We start from the raw sequence: 18808 nt of genomic DNA, 5'->3' as shown, positions 1-18808 counted from the left end.
CCAGACCCGCGTCAATCATCCGAGGGAGGCGGGCCCGACAGCGGTTGGAAAGAGGAAAAAGAAGCGCAAGAAAAGACGGTGGCTTGTTGTGATTGTCTGCACGAACAGGGTGAAAATGTTTAGAGTCGTGTGTCTCCTCGCCTCGTCAGTGTGCTGAGTCCTGCTGCTGAAGCTCTGGACAATGGTCTGGCGCTGAAACCCACTATGGGCTGGCTGCACTGGGAGAGGTTCATGTGTAACATCGACTGTCAGAGAGACCCGGAGAACTGCATCAGGTAAGAAAATCTGTCAGCCTGCGGTGATCCAACGCATCTGACGTGTGTGAGAGCTAAAAAATAACAACAACAACAACAACAACAAAACCACTGAAAACAATCCTACTGATGCTGCTTAAAAGACCCACACCACCTCAGTACTCCTATAGAAATACATACATACACACATAATCAAACTTAAAAGTTTAATTTTCCTGTGAAATAATCACCAGAAACCCCCACTGTATATAGTTTTTTTTTAATCATACACTATAATTAGCCAAATATATTGGCAAATTAAAGACAAAGAAGAAAATGCTTGGTAAATATAATAACAATCACGAACTGTATCTTAAACCTGTCTTGAAATTGAGCGATCTTTATTTAAGAACACAGAACTCATTAAGAGAAACTGTAATAAGACTGAGATCAGAAACAAAACAGTTGCTGACAGCTGATTTAATTTGCTTATATTTATTCTCCAGATTCAGGCGCGATGAGACACTGATGTCTGACATATTGGTGTCACCAAGTCATGCCACAAAGATTAAATTTACAAAGGACTTCACAAACACACAACACAAAGCCATTTCTTGTTTGATTCCGGCAGCATAAACAGGAAATAGGGTCATTTACAAGAGTGGACTGGGCTGGTGGAAAAAATTAAAACCGAGATTAACACTGATAAACAGACCAAATTACATAGAGCTACAACCATGCATGTAATTTCGTTTGAACACTTCATGTCCTCTACCAAGAAATGATCATCAAAATATAATTTTATGCATTCTGGTGAACCTTTCCACTTTAATGTGTGCTATTTCTGCTATCAATTTATGGCAAAGGAATGTTTTATTTATGTAAAGGAAAACACAAAATTCACCAGACACCAGATACAAACAACTGCTTTTATTGTCAGACATACTACAGCTTTCTCCCTTAATCAGTTCATGATTTGTACTGGGGAAGCATTAAAAAACAAGGTGTTTTACTTTTTCTTTTCAACTAGCAGCCATTTTGCTATGGTGTAGGCCAAGGAAAGTGAAATATAACCAACAGATGTTTGACATTTTTGTTTAAAATTGATCTCTGATTATTGATTTGACCCCTAAAACTCATCTCTGTGAATTAGTTACGTACTTTTTCTGTTAAAATATCCTCTTCTGTCTTGACTGGCTTGTATATTTGCTACACTGTAGCTTCTAAATGTGCAGATGTATGAAATCCCTACCACTTCTCCATCCACCCTCCGCTACATGCCTGTAGCTCGAGCCACACCAGCTCACCTATAACTCAAGTGGCTCAAACGCTGTACAACTACTCAGTGCTACATAATGGCAAGCTGTAAAATTGGAAGAAATTGAGCCATAGTTTGCTCTTACCAGAATCCAGTTCAGAGGATTGATGAAACCCCAGAACTCTGAATAAAAACACCATGCGTACATGTTGACAGATAAAGTATCTAAATTTCATTGGATGGGGAACTTTAAAAAATGAAAACGATCAGAATTTTTCTGGCAGTAATCTACTAGAAGTTTACACTTTAGTTCAGATTTCTCTCATAATCACAAAATGTTAAGTCCATAATTGCACATTAGCCTATCAGTTTTTTTCCTTTGCCTTTTATTTGGTAAATGCAAATGCTATCTGCAAAAATTGGATTTTCTGATTAATTTGGACACCTCCCTGTGCACAGCAGATTTTTTTTCTCCCCAACAGAGCACCAAATGTCAGTCTGTTGGATGCATCATCGTTGTTTGTGTAACTCAGCAGTGAGCAGCAGCAAACCTGGCGTTCCCTGTTGTAGTAATTCCCTTAACATGTATATAGTTGTGTGTGCCATATTGCATTGCACATGACATTTGAACACTGGCCATCTAACTGATACTATCAGCCCCGCCTGTCTCCTCCTGTTGCCCTGGCAGTGAGCGTCTGTACGTGCCAGATGGCAGATGTGATGGTGAAGGAGGGCTGGAAAAAGGCCGGTTACGAGTATGTTCTGCATCGATGACTGCTGGCCCTCCCACAGCCGCGATGCCCAGGGCCGCCTGCAGGCAGACCCCAAAAGATTCCCCAGCGGCATCAAGAAACTGGCCGACTATGTGAGTAGTAGGTATAAAAGAGGAATGAAAACTCTGAATGTGAATATTGTATCAATGCCATAATTCCTCCATGGACATCAAAGAGGAAGAAGTTCAGAAGACTTTAAGGAAGTGAGAAATTTTTTAATTCAGTTTGCTTGAGGAGGGTGTGATATGATATGGCACTGATTTTTATATATTCCAGGTCTTTGAGCTGCATTAGGGAATCGAATTACACAGTTTATATAACAATAACCTGATGTTCATACTGAACACATATTAAATACTGATGTGATTCTACAGGATGCAGTGTTATAAATTCCTTCATGCGTCATGTCTAAAGTTTGCAAATTTTAAAAAGTTTCACTGAAGCTCTAGTTAAAAAAAATCGAGGAGTAAAAGTGATTACACAGTCAGATTACGTATTCATTATACATCCATCCAAACCGCCTGCAATTATTTACATAATGAAGGGGAAAGGACCAGATGTGGAACCCAGGACTCAGATTTCCTACGAGTGGAAATGCAGCACCTGCAGTCGAGGGGAATACATATTCTGTTGTCTCAGGTAGGAGTGTGCTGCCTCTTTTGCTTGACAGTGGAGAGGAGCTGGAAGCCATCATGACAGGTTGATTCCTAAACCAGGCTTCACATACAGGAGCAGCACAGACAGCTAAAAAAGTGATGTTCACCAGGAAAGGGGTATATTTAGGCCCACTGTGTCCTGTACCAGAAACATCTAGTTTTCAGCTGTGCAATATCGCCATCTACTGTACAAATACTCACTCGCTCATTCAACCCAAATGAATGCATTTTAAGAGTATTTTCTGCCTTTAGGTCCACTCTAAGGGTCTGAAATGGGCATTCTACGCAGATGTGGGGAAGAGTACATGTGTCTGGATACCTGGCAGTCTGGGTTACTATGAGACAGACGCTCAGACTTTTGGCTGACTGGGGCGTGGATCTGCTCAAATTTGACGGCTGCTTTATGGATTGGACTTTGCTGGGAGAAGGTGAGCTTTTAATTCAGAATGGAAAACAAATCAAACATTGCAGTGCCGATGCCTATCCCCACATAAGCTGTAGATGTTATTCCTTATTACCGCTAGTTCATCTCACATAATAAGGCCCACAGAGGTGTTGTAAATCAAATCTTTTTGAGGTTAGATCCCCGGTTCAAGTCCCTGCCTGGGATCTTCTCTGTGTGGAATTTGCATGTTCTCCATGTGCCATGCGAGGGTTAAGCGGTGTATAGATAATGGATTTGTTTATTATTTTAACTTTTATTTAACTAGGTAGGTTAATTGGAGAATCATATCTCATTTAAAATGCAACCCTGGATGGATGGGACAGCTTTTTAAAGTTACATAATATCAATGTTGTGGGACCATTTTCTGCTTCTTCTCTCCTGAACCATATTAGTCTCATTAGACATGGTGATCTAAGAGTTAACAACTTATTTGTTCTGGTTAAGGCTACATAAACATGTCACAAGCACTGAACAAAACTGGAAGAAGCATCCTGTATTCCTGTGAGTGGCCGCTGTATGAGTGGCATTTCACGAAGGTGAGAAAGAACATCTTATTATTTTTATTAAACAATCAATCTCTGCAAGATATTGCAAAAATAAAGAATCCTTGCTGTTCATTAACTGCATGACCATACATCATGTATTGTGCAACATAAAAAGAGCATCTCTGTGCCTCCAGCCTAACTACACAGCCATTCGTGAGACGTGTAACCACTGGCGCAACTTCCATGACGTGTACGACTCGTGGAGCTCTGTCAAATCCATCTTGGAATGGACTGCTTCTCATCAGGACATCATCGTGCCCTCGGCTGGACCTGGAGGCTGGAATGACCCCGATATGGTATTCTGCTCTTTTCCAGCTCTTACAGGCTGCTCTCTTTGACCTCAGACTAAGCATAGAACCAGAGGCTTTCCAGCACCAAGCTGTTTGAAATCACTGGCCGATTGCTATTTTAAAGGCAACGATTTGTTTCTGAATCTGAACTTGATGTCTACTTGCGCACAAAGAAATAGCTTGATATTTTGGAAAAAAATGCACTTTTTTACTCAGATGATATGAGAAGATTTATACCACACACATATCTGTACACTAAATATGGAACTACAGCCAGCTGGCTGACTTGGCACAAAACAAAAATTGGAGAACAGGAGGAAACAGCCTGGTAGCAAGAAAAATCCACCTGCCAAAGCCTCAAAACTTTGCCAAGACCACAATGTATCGTATTTACACTTAATTCTTTGTGCAAATTTAACAAAGGAGATACAATAAGACCAACTTTTCCCCCTTCCTTCCAAACCACACAAACATCATTAGGATCCATTTTCTCATCTAATATTAATATGCCTACCGGTATTTCCCAAAATGTCAATCCATTCATCGGAGTAGTTGGTGTTTGAGTTTTGCAACCAAAAGTTATAATAGGTTTAATTATTCCCATAAAAGGGTTTAAACAAATTTTGTTTTAAAATAACATTTCTTAACAGTGGATTGTTGCTGCACACAGCCGACTGTCAATAATCCTGAGTTGCTTTCTGAATTTACATATTTATGACATTGGTTCGTTTCTCCAGCTCGTAATTGGGAACTTTGGCCTGAGTCACGACCAGCAGGAGTCTCAGATGGCATTATGGGCCATCATGGCAGCGCCTCTGCTCATGTCTAATGATCTAAGGAACATTTGTCCTCGCTCCAAAGAGCTGCTGCAGAACAGACGCATCATAGACATCAACCAGGACCCATTGGGCAAGCAGGGATACTGCAGTGCCAAGGTGGGTGAGGCAACTCTAGAGCAAGATCTCCTGCTGTAGGGGCAGCTGTCCGTGTTTACGGTGTCTGTTTAGAAATGCTAAATGCTTTGCAAGTGAAAGTGACAATTTAAGTTATTGCTAAAGTGCAACTTGTTCCACAGGTGGACAGTTTTGAAGTGTGGGAGAGGCCCCTGTCAGAGAACCGTCTGGCTGTCGCTTTGCTGAACATGCAGGAGATCGGTGGTCCTCGAGGGTTTGTCATCAGAGCCGTTCCTGGCTGGAAGATCTGTGACCCCAAATGTAACGTGACGCAGATCCTGCCTCAGTACAAGGAGATGGGTGTTCAGACTCAACAAAGCAGAGTGGTGATACCTGTCAACCCTTCAGGCACCGCTCTGCTGACTGTCACTCCTATCACCGGTGACTTTACGGGGATTCACAGGCTGCACTGGGAGAACATGCCCAAAACATTTTATAGTCTGTTGGCTATGCCTTTGTTTGATTCAAATGGGACAGATGTTAATCCTTTATTTTTTAAATTAGTTTTGCCTTCATATAATTGTAAATTCAAAAAGGGAGTGTGATTTATAGTCTTGGGTTTGCTTGAATCGATGCTGTGCTGTGGACAGTACATCTGCTACTTTTTAACATGTTGAGTAAAATCACTGGAGAGTAATTGTGACTGTCTCGACGAGGCTGTTTAAAGGTTAAATTAACATAAGAGATGAGGGCTGAATTTCCCACCTCTAACAAGAATAATGAAAAAGGTTAAAAGAAAGGACTTAACTCCAGAATATGTTCTGAGACATTTATTGAAAATAATGACAGCTCAGGAAGTCTGGACCACAGCTTAGAACTGGATGACCTGGCCCTGTAAGACAACAAAGAAAATGTGTCAATGATACACAGTTCACTTTAAATACTGCTGGAAATTTATTAAATTATGATTATGAATGACTTCTGCATTATCATGAATTAAATAGTTTGCAGATTATCTTCATATTTTTTGCCTTCACTCTACTCAAGCACAAATGCAGCTAAATTGACCATTTTCTGATGCAAGAAAAAACTTTTTCCCTACAAAATAGACCAAGTACAAATGAGCACAGATGCATCCACATGTGGAACAATTTGAAAAGTCAAATATTTAGGATGTTTGAGGCAAGCTCCAATGTTGACCTACAGATTTAAGAGGGACTCTGAATGGCACCCATTAAAATACACAAGGAGAATGCACATGGAGACCTTACAAATTACACATGACGCAAGTGATTCCTACCTTTCTCTTCTTGTCACCACCCAACTCGAAGTGTTTGCATCTCTGATGGCCAGCATTCTCTTGATCTGCAGTTGGCCTCCAAACACTCAAGCCTCAACACAATTTTCTTTGTAGTCTTGGCCTGAAACGACAACGAATCAGTGAGTCTTCTCGCAGATTGCTCCTAGAGCTGCACAACATGTGATCACAAGCATCAACACTGCAATGTGCACATGAGCAGTAGTCACTAGTCTAAGACGTTAGGCTCCAACTTCTTTCACTGCTTAACAGAGAAAGAAAACTCATGTTTTTTTTGATTAATGGTTAATCTAAAAGTGTCAGAATGACACTTACTCTGATTTAAAGTTTCTTGGATGCTCCATTTTATTCTTTTACTGTATTAAACAGATAGTTTGCAGCATTCAGTCTTCACAGCAAAATGAACTAGGAAAAGAGATATACAGAAAAAGATCTGGTTGCCAAAGAGTTGCAACATCAGTTTGATTGAAACATTTGAGCCACAGAAAGGATGATGTTGCCAAAAAACCCATGTTGCATTGTCAGCTCAAGGCAAAACAATCGATTTTTTTCATCATTTTAATCAGCACCAAAAAGCTCTGTATGATGAATGCAAAACAAGATCTGAATGCCATCCAATGCCAAAAACTGTCTTAGATGTTTCTGCTCGTGCTAAATTATATCAGAAAGGCTCTTTACTGATGCATATCCCCCTACAAAATCACCCCAATTCTTCAAGAATGTAATCTGGTTAGAATTCGTTGTTTCTACACATCACACAAATCACCAAGCTTTCTCAATACTGTGCAGCCAAACAGATCACACACTGAAAAGCTGGGGTTACCTTTTTGTGGAAGATGGGCTTTGTTTGACCACCATACCCTGACTGCTTCCTGGTGTATCTCCTCTTACCTGCAGAACATTTACAGTTTAGCTACAGCTCATTGCATTCACACATATGGATTTTACGTATGAGCAGAAGGTCGACATATTTACCCTGTGCATAGAGGGAGTCCTTTCCCTTCTTGTACTGGGTAACTTTGTGGGGCTGGTGCTTCTTGCACTTCTTGCAGTAGGTCCTGCGGGTCTTCGGGACGTTCACCTGCACAACAAAGATAGAAACCTTTGAGAATACATTCATAAACAAATGTGGAATATTTAAGTACAAAGTCCCTGCCATAATTGAAGTGACGAGGAAACACCGTCATTGTGAACAGGCCCAACTGGTGCTGATAACCAAAGCCTAACCGGATAATTTAACTACAGCGGGCAACCAGTAAAAACACAAAAGTCACACAAGTCACGTTAACATATGATTAAACTTGACATTACAGAAGAGAAAGCTTGTGCTTATCATGCTAACTTTCAGAATCCCGGTCTGCTAGCAAGCTAACGTGTTAGCATCGCGTCTATTTAACGATAATAAGAGTGTAAACATGCAACGCTGGAATTAGGTAAAACAGTAAAACACTACTTGAAATGAGTTTTCACCCCAGAGATTTTACTTAAAATTTTCTTAGGAGAAAGGCCGGTTGGAGTGGCAGCACCACGTACAGCGGCATTTCTCCAGTAAGGTAGCAGCCATCCCTTAATGCTAATCTAACAGCGTTAAACGTACATACGACGGCTAATACTGCCATCGGCGCGTCTATCCGAATATTATCTACATATCTGAGCTAAGCAGATATAGAAATTGTGTTTTAGTCGGCAAGATTGAGTTAGATTTTTCAAAGTGTATTCGTGTAATCATTTCATACCATGGCTGCGACCCGATGCAGAGGAAAAGAGGAAGGCTGAGGCCGGAAGCAGTTCTTTAAATGGAACTGAGCAGTGAGCGACCAGTCTGCCCCCTAGTGGCGGGACACGGCAGGAGGACAAACACTAAACACACACCAGGGAGATCATCTTTAAAGAAAATACAGTTAGAAAGTGCAGAGTTTTGAATCTAGGCTTTGTAAAACACAATGAGCAGACTTTTAGTATGTGCAGAAGTTAGAGGGTGAAGTCTGCGTGTCTCTTCCCCCTGCAAATTCAATTATGGTGGCCCAAAATAAGAAGAAACCCCCTAAAATTAAGCTTCACAGCACACCTACGTGCCAGTACCAAAATGGTTTAATGTTTAAGCCCACTTCCACCTATCAGCAAAACTGTCCAGGGAGCTGATATGAAAATGAGCAGGAAGAAAAAGGGGAAGTAAGCAGAGTCGATTCCTCTCTGTGGGTGTGTTTAAGCTTCTTGCATCACAGACTATAGACACATTTTATGGAAAGCGAGTTACTGAGGCAAAGGTTCATGCCCAAGCTTCAAGCCTCAGCATCTGTCTGTCCGATGCTGGTCTTTTTCTGGCTGTCCGGGTAAGTGACAACACTCTCTGAATGTAGGCTGTACGGTCAACGAGTATTTTTAGTCATTTGTTTACAGAAGTAGAAATGACAGAAGTAGTCTGTGAGGGCATTTTTGAAGATTATGGACAGAAGTAGAAGTAAGTATCATGTGCAAGGGCTCAGCTGAAACCCACATACATTTGGTTTGCATAAGAAAACTACTTTTAGTGACTGTATCAGCTAATAGCCAACAATGTTTGATCAGATTTTGACAGTGATGCACAACTGTGTTTCTGCTGTACTTGGAGGTACTGAGAATTTCTTGCATTTTTTTCATGGAACTACATTTTTGCAGTGGTTAGATATATGGTGACTTGATAAGCAGATAGTAGTCTCATGAGGTTACCTACTCATATTCATGCACGACCAGCGTCATGCATAAACCTTCAGAATTTATTTGGTAACTTAACTTGTGGAAGAGTATTTGTTGCGATTAGAATAGCTCTTATAACTTGACTGTCTTTTTTTCATTGTTTCTTTTACACACTCACACATTTTGTTGCACAAACTGCTTATCTGTCAGGAAACGCCAGGAAAGAGAGCATCTTGATAGGTTCCCATTGAGCCATGTCTTTGGTGATATGGTTTCTGTTTGCTGTGTCCTAAACAGTGAAGGCTATGCAGTTAAAAGAATAAATGCATGCAATGTCACAACATAAATTTATCAGTATTTACAATTATTTCTGTGCAAGCCTTTCACACACATTGCTTTGACACGTAGCTACCACAGCGCATATGTACATAGAATATATAGATTATTTGCTGCTCACTCTTACAGACACACACAGCAGTCACACATGGGCTTAAATATGTACAAATATATATTCTGTAGAAGTTAGATGGTTCTATGAGACTGAAACAACTACATCTGGAATGCTCTGTGCTGTTTCTGAATGTTTCTGTTACTTTTTTTTGGCACTTTTCATACATTTAAACATTTAGACAGCGAACTGAAGAAATGGTATATAGAATTTCACTGCACAAGCACCTGGCAACTTCAGCATGAGAAAGTGAGAAAATACTTCTTCTTACAAAGTGAAACAGTGAATATATTGTATCGTTGTCAGTGGTGAGGTGGCATGTAGAGGCTTACTGACATGTATCATACATTTTAAATATGCAAATGATAGATAACCACAGTTGATAAAGAGATAGTGTCAGGTAGAAGTGCTATAGGGTACTGGGTTTCTTCTCCCTTCATATTGCAGTGCAACACTGATGCAACTTCCCTATGAGTTTGTCTGTGTCAGCCACCATGAGTCAACTCCCTTCAGAAAAGACAAAAAAAAATCTTCTTTTGGTGGCCATGTTACATTGAATTATAACCGCACAGCTTCGGTTGAGAGACTCCAATAATCCGGGGCAAAGACACTGGATGGTATTGTACGTCAGCGTTTCATCCATTATCAGTTTGTTGACCTTCACTGAAGTTAGTGATGTGAGAGAACAGAGGTGGTGACAAATGAGGAATGAGTAAACAATGTTTCGCAGAATAGGGAACACCGCTGCCTGTTTGTGACGGCACAAACAAAACTAGCAGGTATTGTCAGTGTAGTGTGAAGAAATGTCACAGGTTTGGTGAGCTGCGAATGACAGAAGCTTCTGGTAGTGTTACAGTTGAGATGATAGAAGGAAGTGCTCACAGGCTGAAAATAGGATGAGCTGAAGTGCAAACACATTTGACAGAGACTAACAGACAGTGAGCATTCAGCTGTGTGACCAGGGTGAGTTTGAGAATTTGATAGTCCATATTTTACTGGACACCGTGATGCTGTGACTTTCTGCCTTTGGTGGTTTTTCTTGATGAGAATACATCCGTAAACAGTGGTTTTTGCTAAACATGATCGTTTCATGTGATTTGACTTCTAGTTGTGCAACAGCTGCAGCTTTACTTGCTGTTTCACAGGAGCCTCTATATCTACATGCTGGTGGAACTATTGATATTCAATCATTAAAAATGAATGCCTTTCAGCTATTTTTCAGACAGTAGCTGTGTTTTTCTTTCTGTACTGTCAGGAAATAATGAAGGAAAGTGAATTATGTTTCTTATCGCTATCTTTGTTTTCCAAAAATATCAACATATTCATGTTTGAGATGTTCCATTACTGCCGTCCATTAACAGCCATTAGTGTTTCTTTGACTCACTTCACTCTCATCTAGCTGTCACATTATTATTGGATTGTCTTGTGTTGGAGGTGTGAGTTTTATTTTAGCGCTTGTGGTTAGGAGGTGCTGAAAAAATTACAGTTTCTACTGCTTCAAACTAAAACGACAGCCTTTTTCATTTGCCTACTTATCTTATAATGTAGGTGAAATGTAAATATGTGTGAGTGAACAGCAGGCGTGTGACAGTGAGACTGGTATAGTATAAGATATGACTGCCAATAAACAAATTTCATTTAGATGTCATGTCTGTAAACACCGAATACAGAAGAATCAACATTATAATGTGTTACATAAACTTCAGTTTACTGTATTCATAACCAAATGCTGAAAAAGCATTCAAAACCAAGGTCATAAAAGGAACAGTGTGCGTCTGTTTTATTATTAAATATCAAATAATCTCCTCCTATTACATAATCTGACAAAGAATACATTTTAGGATTTGATGGACACCTTTCACCTTAACTGTACAAAGGCAAGCTGTACATTTAGGTTACCAGGATGATAAGCAGGATATTAATAATAGTTGGGGAAAACGCTGTACCACAAGGGGAAATGTTGGAAACAGGGAATGTTGCTGGCATGAAAAGCAGGGCTTATGCAAACTACAGCTAATCACACACCGATATGTGCTCACACTGCATCTCTGTTCATCTTTTTCCAGATCTGCCCTCTCATCTGTTACAGTGGCTTTGCTCTGACTCTATGAACAGTGGGTAGGTATTCACTTCAATTCTGCTAAAACAGTTTTTAGAAGACATGAAAACACTGAATAATTCAGTGTAGAGTGCAATAAAACCTAGGGCCGAACAAGTCACAGCCCTCAGTTATGATGTGAAAGTGTTTAGTGTTGTTCTGCCAAAAAGAAGCTGGGTGTTAAGATGCTACCATGCTTTAGAAAGCTATTCGTTGATTACTTGTTCTCGTTTAGATTAATCCTGACTGAATCATGTCCGAAAACATACTGGAAGAAATCTTCATTAAGCGATCTCAGCAGAAGAAAAAGACCTCCCCTCTGAACTACAAGGAGAGATGGTTCATTCTCACCCAGGAAAAAATAGCCTATTACGATTTCGATCCTGACAAGCGGGTACGTATGTGGCCCTGCGGCGAGCCTTTATTGAAGCAGCATTTGTCTCAGATTAATGCTTACTGGCACCGTTACACAAACATTTTTCTGTTCATTCCTGAGTTACCTGACTGTTTCCTCATCTGCTAAGCAGAAGCGAAAAAGTCTCAGAGGGTCAGTTGACATTGAGAAGATCAAGTGTGTAGAAACGGTCCAGCCGGAGAGCAACACCCCACAGGAGCGCATGTATGCATTCCAGGTACACATATTTTTTTCAATTTACTTTTCAGACAGAGAAGAACATCTGAAAATGTCCAGAGAGTCAATTCTCTGTGATGGAGAGACATCTTAGCTCAGATTGGTTAACAGAAAGATTGACCTGTATCAATGTTAATCTAGCAGTGTGGTAGAATGATAATGGTGGGTTCAATAGTTTCCCCAACATTACTGTAAGTTTATTTAAAAATCATGCACAAGCTTGAAGATGTAACATGAGGGAGGCTTGTAACAGTGTTTTTCCTTGGCAGACAGAAACTTTCCAATCTACCCGTAGTTGATATTGTGAAAGTCCATTGTTAAGAAGTGAAACCATCTCTCACACTCAGATGAACTTGGGACTTTCGGTGACAGTGCAGGTGTTGTCATTGCCATAATTTAGGGTAGCAAGGTAAAAATGTGTCTGTGGATTTATGGTTTTAACTTTAGTGACGACATTTGAAACAATATATCCAGCAATACTGCGCATAGGAGTGTCACATGCAGTTACAAACTTTTAACAGCTTAAGAGTAAAATTTACTCAATGTGTTGATGGAATATGGATTTTGCCACAGGTCATTTACGATGAAGGGCCGCTGTATATCTTTGCAAAGACTGAAGATGTTCGGGCTCAGTGGATAAAGAAGCTGAAAGAATGTAAGTATTTGCATTCAGATTTCCATCAGTATTCCATACTGACTTTGCAATATTTGAGCATATCTTAACTTTGTCCAATGCCTGTCTATGCAAATGTTGTGTGTGTGTGTGTGTGTGTGTGTGTGTGTGTGTGTGTGTGTGTGTGTGTGTGTGTGTGTGTGCGCCTATAGTGGTGCGCTTCAACAAAGATCTGATGCAGAAGTACCATCCTTGTTTCTGGGTCGATGGGATGTGGCTATGCTGCCAGCAGGAAGTTAAACAAGCTATGGGTTGCAAAGTGCTGGATAGTAAAAACGGTAAGGAGGCTCTCTTCAGTTTGAAATCTGCAAAAATCAACTGCTAAACTTTTAAATGAATCAATTTAGGTTTTACATCTAAAGAATCACGGCGAAGGGGATCCAGGAAACCTCTTCCTCCAACTCCTACAGAGGTATGCACTCAGTCCTTTTAGATTAATATTCCCCAGTTACAGACAATTCTGTGCTATGTTAAATCCACTTATTTTCTATTGTATCAGGAAAAGCCTGGTCGTCCTTTACCTCCACAGCCTGCTGAGCCACTCGGCCCCTCTGTAGGCATGACGGTCATAGCTGAGTATGATTACACACCCATGACACCCCAAGATCTGGAGCTGAGGAAGGATGAGGAGTACACCATCCTGGAGATGTCTGACACCAATTGGTGGAGAGCCCGAGATAAATATGGGTGAGCTGACCTGGATGCAAAAATGAGGAGATCTAGGACCCAAAACAAAGCAAGAGCACTCAAATGTATATGGGATGTTTACGATCCTGCATTCATTCTGCAAGCAGTGGTGAAATAAACTTGAATAAGTGAATAAAGAGCAGGAGAACCTTCAAGGTTCAAGGTTTCTTTATCTTTGCATGTATCATATCATATCCTTGCAGATATGAACATCTGTGGGTTTTTTTTTTACTATATCTGACAAAATGAAGTTTCAGTGGGACTTCATCTGTTGTGCCATTTAAATTGGACACTGAGAATATTTCATAGCAGGATTTGTACAAAATCATTTTGATACTCAGAATATGTTTAATTAATCTGAAAGACAGAAAACTGCATATAGTTTTCTAAGAGCGAGAAATTGTTGATGAAATTGTTCCAGTGTTGGTGAGCACTTCACAGTCCAGCCAAGATGCCCACAGTAGTGTATTTATGAGATGTTATTTTTAATGTACAATGTTGTGCTTTGTTTTACAGAAAAGAGGGTTACATACCAAGTAATTATGTTGTGGAAGCAGAAAATGGGCTAGAAAAGTTTGAGTGAGTATGAGCACTATTGTTGCACTAAGATGTTGCTGTCTGTATGTGAGTTTATTTTTAATTGTGGAATTGATAAATGCTGACAAAATAATATAAAAAAATACAAGATGATTACGTTTATTTTCACAGCTGGTACTGCAAGAATATGAACCGAAGTCAAGCAGAACAGCTGTTAAAATCTGAGGTAAACTCTGGCATACACAATGTTATAGGAAAACGTGTTTTGCATGTTTGAGCATCTACAAGTTAGTGAAACTTCTGAAAGATAAGCTGTACATTGTTCCCTCAGAACAAAGATGGAGGCTTCCTGGTACGGGACTCAAGCAAGGCCGGGAAATACACTGTGTCTTTGCTCACTAAGGGCGGCGGGTGAGTAAGCTCAGTGGTGTTAAACACTGATACCATTTATATAATGTAGCCACTGGCTCCAGTCATGTGTGAACGTATGAAAAGAAGAACTGTTTGTAATGAAAGCGGAAACAGTGGGCCACAGAGGGACAGAGATGTAAATTATCCATGCAAAACCTGGACTAATCTGCCTACTGAACCTGTTAATCTCAGACTGAACTGAATTGTGAATAACACAGAGGAGATATTTCTCCCATGCATTCATGATAAAAGACAGGATCCTGTCTCAATGAAAAACTGTTGACTAAATCTACCAAAAGTTACTCTTGTTATTCTCCCCACAGGGAAACTACTGGAAGCTGCAGACATTATAACATCTGCACCACCCCGCAGGGCCAGTTTTACCTGGCAGAGAAGCATAATTTCAACACCATAGCGGAGCTCATCAACTATCACCAGCACAATTCAGCAGGTTAATAGATATTTAATAAAGAATTATTCAAGTTTCAATTCTCTCATACGTGTTATGGGATAAAATATAATGTAGTCATGGTAACGGGAAAAGGGAAATGAGAAAAGGGGGGGACACTGTAAAACTTTACAGAAAAATCTAGTGAAATCAGTTGAAGTTTCCTCCTCAGTTTGATGTGTTTGATTTTTTTCAACTTGAAATTTCTAGTCTTTAATTGCACACCAGCTCAAAACCAAAACTCCTAAGTTATCATCAGGACAATCCAGCAGATTAATGCAAGAGCCCTGAATATATAGATACGTAATAAAGCATATTGCAGGTTTTAATTCTCTGGTATTTGTTACAGAAAAATATACAACGAAAATCTAGTCATGATACCACGGAAAGGGAAATGACTCAGCAGGGGGGAAATACTGTAAAGCTTTACACAGAAATTTAGTAGAATCAACAAATGTTGTCCAACACTTCTTCTTCCTTAACTTGGTGTAAATATGTCAGTTTAATTAATCCAAAGTTAAGATTTGTAGTTTTTATTTTCAGAACTTCGCAACATGGCTTGTTCTTCTTAAGGTTTTCTGATTTCAAATCATGAGTCAAATGTATGCAGAATTTCACTAAATTAACACCATCAGATCATAATTCTGTCTCCAGTTTGGCGTCCTTGTTGTCTTTGTACTTATTCTGGACTCCAATAGATTCAGCATGTTAGAAGGGGGAAAAAAACGCTTTAAAGGGTCAAAGGTTTTCAAAACAGACTTTTTTAATTAGGTTGAAATAATTTTGCACATGAAAACAACTACCTATGCGATTCAGTAGACAATGGGTTTACACAACAGAGGATGTTTGTTACTGGTAAGACATGCAAAGTATATTTTTTGACTAAACCTAAAATTTTGAGGCAGCCAGTTCACTCCTATTTTAAAGTTCAAATAAATAGTTAAGTTTTACAGTAAAAGTGGCAAACTGTACGTATACACCATCCTACTCATAAAAAAGCTGCTCATACTTGGTAATGTGTTTTTGTTTTCTTTTATTACCAGGTATGGTTTGCAGGCTGAAACACATTGTATCGAACCGGGCACGGCCTCCATCAACACCGGGGCTCGGCTATGGTGAGAGCATGACTGCTTTCTATAAATATGAGCATGGCATCAGTCTTCACATCTAACTCTCAGCAAAGGGCTATAAAGACATGTCCCAAAATGTCAAACTTATTTTTCATTGTGGTTTCTGCAAGTGTTTAAAGTGCCCCTCCGTGTTCTTTTGTCGACTCAGGCGTGTGGGAGATCGACCCCCGCTACCTCACCTTCATCAAGGAGTTGGGCACAGGTCAGTTTGGAGTGGTGAAATACGGAAAGTGGCAGGGCAAGCATGACGTGGCCATTAAGATGATTAAAGAGGGCTCCATGTCTGAAGACGACTTCATAGAAGAAGCCAAAATCATGATGTAAGTGCAAATAAATGAGGCTGAATCTCTGGATTGATCATTAGTCAACTCAGTGACCCCAGTTGAATATCTAAACTGTGTTGACTTTGTGCCCGAGACTCATAAAACTGACGTGTCACACTGGGAAGGGTAGCACCGGCAACTTCTTTGACAGAAAACCATAATACTAAACTTCCTTCTCTTATTGCTCAAACCAGGAAGCTTCGCCATGAGAATCTGGTCCAGCTGTACGGTGTCTGCACCAAACAGAGGCCCATTTATATAGTGACTGAGTTCCTTTCCAATGGCTGCCTGCTGACATACCTGAGGGAGGGCCTGAAGCAGCACCCAACAGCCGTCCAGCTCCTAGAGATGTGCAAAGACGTCTCTGAGGGCATGACCTATCTTGAGTCAAAGCAGTACATCCACAGAGACCTGGTGAGAGACAAAGATCTGCTGTGTGTCAGTGCAAAACAAATGTTAACACAGCCCTACATCACTCTAGCAAGATACACTGTGGTTTGGTATTCAAAGATAACACTAGTAGTTTAATGATTATGCTCAAATCGAAGGTGTTGTTTGTTTTATCTTAAGGCTGCCCGGAACTGCTTAGTAGATGGAAATGGCACCGTCAAAGTGACTGACTTTGGCCTGTCAAGGTAAAATTTTAAGCTACAATATATAGAAAGCACATTGGTGGCTCACAGAGGATATTTTAATCTTCTTCCTCCATTGTCAGGTATGTTTTAGATGATGAGTATACAAGCTCAGCTGGTTCAAAGTTTCCTGTTCGCTGGTCACCTCCTGAAGTCCTTCTCTACTGCAAATTCAGTAGCAAGTCAGACATCTGGGCATATGGTGAGTAATACGTTACATTAAATTAGATTCAACTTTGTCATTGCACAGTGTGCAAGTACCCAGAAAACAAAATGCAGTTTAGCAAACAAAGTGCAAAAGAAACAGAAGTGCAAAAGAAGCTGTAAAAGTGCAGTGCGATGAAAAAAAAAAAGTGTGGTTGAAGTACAGATGTGCTGACATAGACACAGTATGAGTAACACTACAAGTATAAATGTATGCAAAATATATGAATATCTAAGATGTTTAAGTAATATACACTAGTAAACTGTACATGCAGTACCAGTGTATGTAGTATTAACAGAATGAACAGTATGAACATGCTAAGTACATAAACAGAATAATCTGTAGAGTTTAGAATACACTGTAATACATACTTTTTATTTTGGATCAATTGTCAATTCATTTATGCATTTCTGGTCAGTTATAAGAGCAATTAATACTTAAGATTTTACAAAATGCCACCTTATATGCGTATTAAGCATCATGCCTTTACATATTAACTGTTTATATACTTTATCAGGGGTTTTAATGTGGGAAGTGTACACTTTGGGACGGCTGCCATATGAGCGTCTCAACAATACGGAAATCGTGGATCAGGTGTCCCGGGGCCTGCGCCTCTACCGCCCCCAGCTGGCCAATGAAAAGGTCTACAGCATTATGTCAAGCTGCTGGCAGGATGTAAGTGAATTTTTTCCTGCGTTGTAAGACTCACTCATCTATAGACTGATAATAGTACGTGAAAATATTTTCTGAAACCAGTCTCAAGGTTTCTCTTTGTTTTGTTTTCAGAAAGCGGATGAGAGACCCACGTTTCAGGAACTGGCGCTGACTGTACAGGATTTGCTTTATGAGCTCCAATAGATCTCTAAATAAAACAAAAACAACGCACCATCTCCTCATAATGTCCATGGAAAGGTGATAAAACCCATAAAACAGTTAACAGTCTGCATGAGGAGCTACACAGTCATTCCAAGGTGCTCTTTAATGTTAATATGTGTAAAGTAAATGTCACAGTTACTCATTAATTACAGCCATCGCATTTATAGAAGTACAGCCAAATAGACTAGCATTTAATAGGTGTATATTTTATTGAAGGTTACTGGATTAAAAATGTGTGTTTTTACTGTATTGTGTGTATTTTATTTTGTGGAATCATTGTGGAATGTAGACACTTTTGCATGTGAAAACAAGCTTTGTAAGATGTATGTATTGCACAAATAAAAGCCAAGTATACCAGGCTTTGAAATGACTGAAGCATCATGTGAAAAGAAATGGCAGTCGAAACATCTGAGAGACCTGTTATTCTTCAGTTGTAAACAAATAAAAGCTGCTTCTTGTCTGCAATGTAGAAGCTAGTTTTCACTTTGACAGAAAAGTTGAGGGAAGCCTAACTTACAGCTCTGAGCGACCAATTCTCTCCATTTTTCCCCTCCACATTTTACTGATGTAAAACCACGTTAGACATTTCAGGATAAACCCCAATGATGTCTGAAACACACTT

At 39.8% G+C, this 18808-nt stretch overlaps 3 protein-coding genes across 4 annotated transcripts; 2 read left to right on the top strand and 1 right to left on the bottom strand.

The window, feature by feature from the left end:
- Window positions 1–11: 11 nt before the first annotated feature.
- On the top strand, window positions 12–6071 carry gla (galactosidase, alpha). The gene is given in 11 exon segments (XM_022214046.2): window positions 12–140; window positions 143–275; window positions 2180–2195; window positions 2197–2253; window positions 2255–2356; window positions 3173–3280; window positions 3282–3348; window positions 3810–3901; window positions 4045–4206; window positions 4938–5135; window positions 5276–6071. Coding segments are annotated over 11 exon segments (1383 nt in total). The 5' UTR covers window positions 12–115; the 3' UTR covers window positions 5699–6071.
- On the bottom strand, window positions 5909–8271 carry rpl36a (ribosomal protein L36A). The gene is given in 6 exon segments (XM_022214076.2): window positions 5909–5985; window positions 6394–6448; window positions 6450–6514; window positions 7235–7302; window positions 7387–7492; window positions 8148–8271. Coding segments are annotated over 6 exon segments (318 nt in total). The 5' UTR covers window positions 8151–8271; the 3' UTR covers window positions 5909–5964.
- An 11-nt stretch (window positions 8272–8282) lies between these two features.
- On the top strand, window positions 8283–18658 carry btk (Bruton agammaglobulinemia tyrosine kinase). 2 transcript variants are annotated; one of them, XM_022214027.2, is made up of 19 exons: window positions 8283–8744; window positions 11602–11653; window positions 11869–12027; window positions 12161–12265; window positions 12838–12919; window positions 13090–13215; window positions 13285–13349; window positions 13437–13624; window positions 14141–14203; window positions 14333–14387; window positions 14493–14572; window positions 14896–15023; window positions 16064–16135; window positions 16299–16470; window positions 16668–16887; window positions 17044–17108; window positions 17189–17307; window positions 17828–17985; window positions 18097–18658. In XM_022214027.2, the coding sequence occupies exons 3-19, from the start codon at window positions 11887–11889 to the stop codon at window positions 18166–18168; spliced, it is 1911 nt and encodes a 636-aa protein (XP_022069719.1). In that variant the 5' UTR covers window positions 8283–8744; window positions 11602–11653; window positions 11869–11886; the 3' UTR covers window positions 18169–18658. The 2 variants fall into 2 exon arrangements, with proteins under 2 accessions (XP_022069719.1, XP_022069726.1); XM_022214034.2 differs by lacking the exon at window positions 8283–8744 and adding an exon at window positions 10018–10498.
- The last annotated feature ends 150 nt before the right edge of the window (window positions 18659–18808 follow it).

This window comes from Acanthochromis polyacanthus, chromosome 10 (assembly GCF_021347895.1).
Source record: "Acanthochromis polyacanthus isolate Apoly-LR-REF ecotype Palm Island chromosome 10, KAUST_Apoly_ChrSc, whole genome shotgun sequence".
Lineage (NCBI taxonomy): Eukaryota > Metazoa > Chordata > Actinopteri > Pomacentridae > Acanthochromis > Acanthochromis polyacanthus.
Note: the sequence above shows the minus strand (reverse complement) of the source record. Positions and strands in the feature narration are given on the sequence as shown.

What these genes read in the sequence shown, in the direction of transcription:
- btk (XM_022214027.2), top strand. Translation starts at nt 11,887, where the DNA reads ATGTCCGAAAACATACTGGAAGAAATCTTCATTAAGCGATCTCAGCAG. An exon ending in GATAAAGAAGCTGAAAGAAT is followed by an intron (nt 12,920 to 13,089) that starts GTAAGTATTTGC and finishes GTGCGCCTATAG; the next exon opens with TGGTGCGCTTCAACAAAGAT. An exon ending in ACTGACTTTGGCCTGTCAAG is followed by an intron (nt 17,109 to 17,188) that starts GTAAAATTTTAA and finishes CTCCATTGTCAG; the next exon opens with GTATGTTTTAGATGATGAGT.